Source organism: Nematostella vectensis, chromosome 9 (genome assembly GCF_932526225.1).
Source record: "Nematostella vectensis chromosome 9, jaNemVect1.1, whole genome shotgun sequence".
NCBI lineage: Eukaryota > Metazoa > Cnidaria > Anthozoa > Actiniaria > Edwardsiidae > Nematostella > Nematostella vectensis.
This window is the reverse complement of record NC_064042.1, coordinates 12,657,398-12,665,777: the sequence shown is the minus strand read 5'-3', so window position 1 is coordinate 12,665,777 and position 8,380 is coordinate 12,657,398. Positions and strand designations below refer to the sequence as shown.

The 8,380-nt window shown below is 41.5% G+C and overlaps 2 protein-coding genes across 2 annotated transcripts; both read right to left on the bottom strand.

The window, feature by feature from the left end:
• Positions 1-646: 646 nt before the first annotated feature.
• Positions 647-2,785, bottom strand: LOC116614352. Its single transcript, XM_048732915.1, has one exon. It carries the CDS (start codon positions 2,783-2,785, stop codon positions 647-649), a length of 2,139 nt encoding a protein of 712 aa, XP_048588872.1.
• A 1,078-nt stretch (positions 2,786-3,863) lies between these two features.
• Positions 3,864-8,178, bottom strand: LOC5506781 (cocaine esterase). The gene is made up of 3 exons (XM_001627422.3): positions 7,757-8,178; positions 5,196-6,357; positions 3,864-4,584 (listed from the first exon to the last, which is right to left on the bottom strand). The coding sequence occupies exons 1-3, from the start codon at positions 8,082-8,084 to the stop codon at positions 4,404-4,406; spliced, it is 1,671 nt and encodes a 556-aa protein (XP_001627472.1). The 5' UTR covers positions 8,085-8,178; the 3' UTR covers positions 3,864-4,403.
• Between the last annotated feature and the right edge of the window lie 202 nt (positions 8,179-8,380).

Sequence of the window (8,380 nt, the reverse complement as noted above, 5' to 3'; positions counted from 1 at the left end):
GGTGAAGTCTCCACTTCTAATTGCTTCGCGTACCAGAATAAGGGTTGGGTCCTTCTCTGAAACAACCTCTACATGCTTTGGGGTCATGGCGACAGGTACTGCGGCCTTTGCAGTGCTAAACACATACTCGCTGGTTGCTTTAGAATCAGCTGTCTGTACTGGACCAACTGGTAAACGACTCAGGGCGTCGGCTGAATTTTCCTTTCCGGAAATGTGCCTGACCACATAGCTGAATTGCTGAAGGTACAACAGCCAGCGTTCAATCCTAGCAGACGGGGGTTTAGACGTTGGACCTAGGACTGAAATTAAGGGTTTGTGATCAGTTAGTATTTCAAAATGGGTTCCATAAAGGAACATGTGAAATTTCTCACAGGCCCATTTGACAGCAAGGGCCTCTCGCTCGAACTGTGAGTAGCGCTGTTCAACCTTACTAAGCTTACGACTTGCGTAGTACACTGGTCGAAATTGACCATCACCAGGTTGTCTTTGCTCTAGTATGGCCCCCAGGCCAACTGGTGAGGCGTCAGTGATAATCCTGATCTGGGCTCCCTGTGTAAAATAAGACATGACTGGTGCACATGTTAGCAAGTGCTTAATTTGTGCAAATGATTCTGCCTCTTTGGCACCCCATTTCCATTTAGCATTTTTACTGGTAAGATCCCACAGGGGAGCAGAAATGGTTGCAAACTGTGGAATGAATTTGGCACAAAATTGAGCAGAACCAAGGAAACTTCTCACCTCTGATTGGTTGGTTGGTTGGTGCAGGTGCCTCGACAATTGCTTCGACTCTTTTGTCAGATAACTTAAGACCATCTGCAGAAATGGTGTCTCCCATGAAATCCATACTCGAGGCTCCTACCACACATTTCTCATAGTTGAGGGTGAGCCCGCTGTCTTGCAGCTTTTGGACAGCTCTTTCCAGGTTCTCGTCATGCTCCTTTTGGTTCCTACCCACTATAAGAATGTCGTCATGCATGTTGAAGGCTCCAGGGCAGTCTTTCAAAACTTGCCATATCAGGTTCTGGAACTTCTCGGTAGCCATGTTCACACCGAAGAGCAATCGACAGTAGCGATATAAACCTGTTGGCGCTGCGAAAGTAGTTATGTCTCGGGACTCTGGGGATAACTCGATTTGATGGAAAGCCATGTTTAAATCCAATTTGGTGAAAATCTTTGCATCTGAGATTTCTTGTAGGGTTTCTTGCATAGTAGGTACTGGGTGTCTTTCTCTTAAGATAGCCTGATTGGCCTGGCGCATGTCCAAACAAATGCGAACATCTCCATTTGGCTTTTCGACTGCCACAAGGGGATTGATCCAACTTGTAGGACTGTTTACCTTTTCCACCACACCAAGCTTCTCAAGTTCCTCCAACTTGTCAGCGACCTTCTGCCTGCGACTAAAGGGAATCCTACGCAATGGTTGTGCTACTGGCTTAATATTCTGATCAATATGTAACTTGAGTTTAAAACCTTTAAGCTTGCCCAAACCATGAAAAACATTAGGAAATTTGGCCTTAAGCGCTGCTTTGCTGTTTAACTGAGTATTTATATCTGAGAAATCTGAGCTACAACTATTAACCTGAACTCCTACTTTGAGTATGCCTAGAGCTTCAGATAACTCACGACCTAACAAAGTTGACGCTTTTCCAGAGACAATGAAAAACTTTGCGCGCTTATCCACATTTGTTTCTGGTACATGCACATTAAGCATACAACTACCCTTAAGATTTAAAGCATCACTAGACGAATATGCAAAAATTTGCTTGCTACTTGGCTTCAAAACAATGTCTCCTTTTGATAAGTCATTGAATGTCCTTTCTGACATAAGGTTACAGCTTGCACCCGAATCAATGATGACATTCTGTATAACACCTCCAATAGATATCTCCATAGTACCAGGCGGTGACTCTGTGTGCGTGCAGAATACATTAAAAACATCTTCTTCCTCTTCGCTATCAGTTTCTTGAACATCAACAGCTTTCACTTGTCTTACATGAGATGGCTTCCTGCCCTTTGATTTTGGTCCACTTGCAGACTTTGCTTTTCCAGATGTCTGCTTTGATTTGCAGCAGACCTTGAAATGTCCTATTTTCCCACATTTTTCACATTGGTGATTTTGGCTACATCTGCAGTCAGCAGCTTTATGACCCTGCTTATTGCAACGATGACATCTGCCATCAAACTTGGGACCAGCACTGTCAGGCTTCTGTTGTACTCTCAATTGGTTAACACCACCTTGATCTGGCACAAGAACTAGTGCTTCTTTGTCATGGTACGTGTTGACAATTTCCAGGAGCTTGCTGAGAGTCAGACCTTCCTCACGAAAGAGTTTTGCTTTGAGGGGTTTATCCAATATAAAGGTCAAAATTCTATCTCGAATTTGACTGTCCTTTTGGTCGTTGTACTCGCAGTGTTCGCAAAGGGTTTGCAGTCTAATTGCAAATTGATGAATCCTCTCACCGGGTTTTGGTACCGCTGTCAAGAAGGCTTGCCTGGCCATCGGTACGTTTTTCTTGAGTTTGAAGTGTTGAGTGAGGGAGTCCATGGCTGTTTTATAGTCCTCCCCCTGTTGTTCAGCCGTAAAAGCGTGAAAAATTTCTCGTATTCCAGCTCCTGCTAGGTGAAGAAGTATTGCTCGTTGTTGTTTCGAGTCTTTGATGCCAGATGCAGTGCAGTAGAGCTCAAATTCGGACTTCCAGATTGTCCATCTTTGTTCCAGCGTGGCTGGTTCGCCAATGCAGTCGAAGGCTTTTGGCGTTGGTAATCCTGATAAACAGACGGCCATACCGGCTTTTTTTGACAGATTTAACTTCAGTATGTGTTTATCCAGTTGTTGATCCCATCCTCGTCGCCAGAATGTGGTGTTCGGCAAGGAACAAAGCAAAAAGAAACAGACTCGTGGTCTTCCACATTTAATACAAGATGGCGGATCTCTAACATGTGTTTTACCATGGTGCATTGCGCACCTTAACAATCCATAATGCAACGCGGCGGACACTACACTTCCCCAAATATTTGAGGTCTGCTTCCGTCCTGCAATACTCTGAAAAATGTGAACGTTAATTCTTTATTATTGTATATTATTCTAATTAATGTGCATAGAGGACAACGTGATGCGCATATTTATTTCTTGGTGTCGCTTTAATTTGATTTTACTTGCGGCAAATTAACAGATTTATTGAATAAACTAAACATGTAGTATCTTGAGCTAGCATCAGTCTCCTTTCTAGCTCTTTAAGTATCCTTTTCTTAATTTCATGTAAACACACTGATGTGACAGGGAGAAGAAAAGCCTTAAAGCAATGTTACATATTTTATTCACTCTCACCCCAGCTCACTCCAGAGCAGTAGGAAGGGCAGCTGTCCAAATATATCAGACCTGTAGCAGGCCCCGAGCGGGGGAGGGGGGGGGGGGGGGCATGGTACAGACAATATTGGGGGTACACCCACACCCCTCATGGTCATTTCGTTATATATATTTTTAAATATTGGCAGTGCAGGTGCCCCAACCCTCCGCTATGGCTCTGTATATATTTTGTAGTCAATAGAAGCCGCGAAGGATATTCTCACAAGAAGTATTCGCCCTTGTGAATGTATTCTTTGAGCAGTGCTTATCAACCCATGAACGAACAAAGTACTTTTTCAACCATAGCTTTTTAAGTACTTTTTCCTTACCATAGCCAATTTAAAAAAATGTATTTGTTGAACAGTGCTATTTATCATCAACCCATGAAACAATATGAATCAATAAAGTACATTATAAACTCCTTGCCATAGCCAATGAAACATCCTTTGAAACCATTTTTTAGGAAGAAAGGGGTGGTTTTCCTGCTGTTTCTTGTAGGCAGAAATAGACACCATCATATCGTATCAAATAAGTCGTTACTATTCATATATGCACACTTTTTCATTAAAAAATACACGAAGAACAAAATGATTCTGTAACATACAAGCAAAATAAAATGGCATTATATATATATATATACTTTATTTTAACATATAATATATTAAAACTAGACATACTCCAAAGTAAACTCTAAGAGCCTCTAAAATAATTGTTTTTAACAAACCATATAACAATAACAACAACATCTAAGAAACATGCTAAGCACGGTTCAACGTTAAAACATAAGATATCCTACTCTCCTGCACAAAGCAGACTGCATCTCAGTTCAAGGCATTTGAAAAAAATCTAAATACAATAAGCTATATAAGCTAGTCTTCCTATGATTGCAGCTTATACTGTATCTTGCGTCCATCTTTTTCTTTACACCGCTATCTATCATAGCATTGGGGAAAAATCAACTTTAAAAGTAGTATACGGTATTAAGTATTGCGCAAAATATTTAATACTCTGATTAATGGCTATGGCCCTGCTTTGTGCAACTATTACACGATTTTTTCTAGTTTTGCTGGCAATGTTTTGTCAGTAGGGGCACAAATTCATTCCAAAAGGCCATGCCGTCTGGTCGTAGTTTTCTGTGAACACTGAGCTGCAGACCTATATCCAGATACTCTTCTTGCTCGGTTGAGTAAAGAGGCCAGGTCACATTTTGTGGGGAGTCACCAGCTTTCATTGGTGACCTGTAAAATGAAATAATAATAAAAGTTTAAGTCTGTTGTAAAGTGAATAGGCTACAGTTTTGAGAATACTGAGCTCTTTATGGCCAGCTAAAGAACTGGAGGGGCTGAAGGAGGGGCAGGGCTGGGAGGGGGGCGGGGAGTGGATGAACCTTGAATCTACCTTTCCTATAGCCCTGAAATAGTATTGGTGGGTTGGATAGGCAATTAAGGAATTATATTGTGTAAAAGATGACAATGGTTAATGAACATTGTAAAAACATTATAAAATTTGTAAAAATATGATTATATGCAAAAGATGATATGTGCTGGGATTATGTGCTAAAGATGCAAACAATGGTAGAATTATGGCTAAATCAGAGGCAATTATGCATTTTTCAAATATTTACACCGTAATGTGCTCATTGAAAGTCTGACTGTTATTGCCATTAAAGGTCAGTTTACACAATGCTATCAGCAGTAATGGAAACAAAAGCAGCTTAATCCGTTAACAGCAATAACATGCTACTGTTGCATCAGAAACAATTTAAATATGAACACTATGGACAAAATGGTTGGGGTGTTACCTATGCCATAGTGTGAACCAGACTTTAAAATAAGACTAACAGCCTTACCCAGTGTAGGCAAATTCACCCCACATGCGCATGACCATAGTACTCAGTCCCCTCTCGACATCTGTGTACTTGGTTGCAACCTGAATCCCTTTGTTTGGTTTCCATGGCAACCCAAAGACATACGGGATCTCATCAAAATGCACAACACCCACAGACTTAGGCCGCTTTGAGAATGTTGACCAATGGGAGAAATGGTAGAAGTAGGTTGGAATGCCAGCCTTGACGTATGCTTGGGCCATTCTAATGGCAGGCGCAAAGAAACGGTACTCTGTGACCAGTCTTTGCCAGTTGTGCAGCAAATTGTGAGGAGAGAATGGTTCAGTGTGGTTGGTGTAGCGGTACATGATTGCCTCTTTCACAATATCACAGTCCCCTTGCTTAGTAAAGCTTACATTCACGATGGACTCTTTAAACATGGACACTGACGGTTGAGAATCTGGTGTCTCCATGACTCCATGCCAATGGAAGCCACCTTCATTACTATTGACACCAACAATAACAGCATCTAAGGGGTGCACTTGGCCTTCAGCAATCATAACGTCTGGGTCTTTTCCAAGGAAAGATCCATCAACCGCTGGCACAGGGAAGACAATACCAAGTAACAAAAAGTCAGCAATGCCCTGTGCTTTTAATATTTCCTCTAGCGACTTACTCTGCAAGCATGCAAGCACCTTTTCACCATGGCAACCAAGTCGATCAATGTAAACCTTAGTATTGTTGGTCGGATAGGTGCCATATGTCTCTGTTGGACTTTCAAGTATAGCCCTCTTGAATAGACCTTTACTAAGGGGGGATAGGGTGAGTAGAAGAACACTTGCACCACCAGCACTTTGGCCAAAAAGGGTCACTTGGGAGGGGTCCCCACCAAAGCAACCAATGTGCTGTTGAACCCACTTAAGTGCTAGGATCTGGTCGTACATGGCATAGTTTCCGGTTACGTCTGTACCCGCAACATGCAGAAAACCTAAAAGACCAAGCCTGTAATTCATTGTCACAACTATCACATCATTGTATGCTGCCAATGGGGTGCCATCGTATACATCGCCTGAGCCTCGGTAGTAGCCACCCCCATGGATGAATACCATGACAGGTAGGTCTTTCGTGGCCTTTGTCCCTGCTGGCCTGAACACGTTAAGGAAAAGGCAATCCTCGCTCATACTGTCTGAAATTTAAACAAACAACAAAGGTTATTACAATAAGCAAACAATACAGCTTTATTTAAAAAAAATCCTCCCATAAACAATGACAATGCATGCCTTACAGACCCTTGAATTCATTCCCCTCTTATCTGGCTCTATCCTCAAACATCATTGTCAACACTGGACATGGAGGGGAGGGGGGCACATTGCGAACAATTTTTTGTTTTTTACATCAAAGGTTCATGTGAAAAATACTTAAAAGGTGTTAGCTATTTTAACTATACATCTGATATGGGGCACTTATCTATTTAAAAGAAACACTCATTAATTATATTTTACATAAGAACATACAAATAATAATTGAAAAATTTCATTGTTCAAACTAAGGGAAAATTCATTTATTATCCCGAGGGTGGGGGAGGGGGGGGGGGCGTGAAGATACTGTGGGGGGCCTCAAGAAATTTCGAAGGTCTAAAGGGGGGGCGTCGAAAGTGTATGGATTTTAAACAGGTGGGACACTGATTTATTCTTTTGATGTTGTCTCTACCATATAATTTGATTAAGTGTCAAATCAGATTTCTTGGTTCAACAAGTCTTGGTTTGGGGGCAGTTATTTGGCATGCACAATCCAGGAGTCCACGGTACATATGAAGCCAGGTTTTATCTATGGAATGCAAACCTGTTTATTTACACCATATATAAATTTCTTTTCATGGTTTCCGCTATATGATATTTAAGTGCATATGTTCCCTATTTCAAATTATTAACAAAACGTCTAACTCTATAAGCATCATCAACATCCTCATATTTGATTTGCTGTCTTCCTCTCTCTGTTACTTTACTTTCTCTTACTTCACTTTTCTCGCAAGGAGAAGAACGAAACGCCTTTTTCTACGTCATATATAGCAACAACCTTTCTCAGGTTGACAACCTGGGTTAAGTCGCAACTTTGAGAAATTGAGTGCCTTTACTTTTTCTGAATTAATGTTTTCAGCGAATTCTTTCCCCTCCACTTTCTGACCAGCTTGCAGCTATTCTCTTGATCCTGTTCCTTTGACATTGACGTTTGCGTTTCTTCCTTTGCTCCTTCATTCTTTGGTTTTCTGGAGGGGAAGGAGGGAGGGGGAGACAGAAAATATGGGGGAAGCATAAGGGGCGGCATGGAAAATTTTGTTCCTCCTGAAGGGGGCAACTAATTTTACCCCTTACTTCTATTAAAATACTCACGCCACAAACCCTCCTTCCCCTCAGGATAATAAATGAACTTTCCCTTAAATGATTTTTGTCCACTTTAGCTATAGGTGGGTGTTTTTTTTTTTTTTTTTTTTTTTGCTGTGCAACTGCAACAATAACACATTAACGTCAAAACACAAGCATGTCGAAGTAACAGGGTAAACGAATGTTATGGTTTACTGGGCTTACCTGGGCTTGCTGGTTTGGCAGCCATGGGTGGCATCACTCTACCGTAGACACAACGAGCGCCAGGCTTTCTCGCATTTCTCACCCCGCTCCATCCTTTAGCTGGCTTAGACGGCACAAACCTCAGGTCTCCGATTGGCGGTTCAGCAAATGGGATGCCATAGAATGATTCGGCCTCTCGCTCTGTACCAGAAACACTCTCTCGAATACCGCGCAATTTGCCCACGGATAAATGAACGACAACATCGTCGGAAGCACCTTCTCTAGCTTGAGAGCCATACAAAAATATTGATAGAAAGACAATAAAGAAAACTTTGGCTTTGAAAGCCATGTCTTTTTTTAAATAACAGATCTGCCTTGAAAGATGTGCAGTTTTTCACGAACAACAACAAGAACAGACCCTGTATCCTAGTCCCCCCTTTCACTCTGGCCTTCACACCACAGGTTACCCATTAAACACTACTCAAGATTTCTACTGTTTTGTATGTTCTTTTATTAAAATAAAACCATGACCTTTTATCTAAAATCATCATCCTTGATAAAGAACCTCTGACTGATTGCGAAACACTTATTGTTTATTCCATGAATAATTTGGTTAGTGTGACTGCTTGGGCCTCCTGTGGTAGT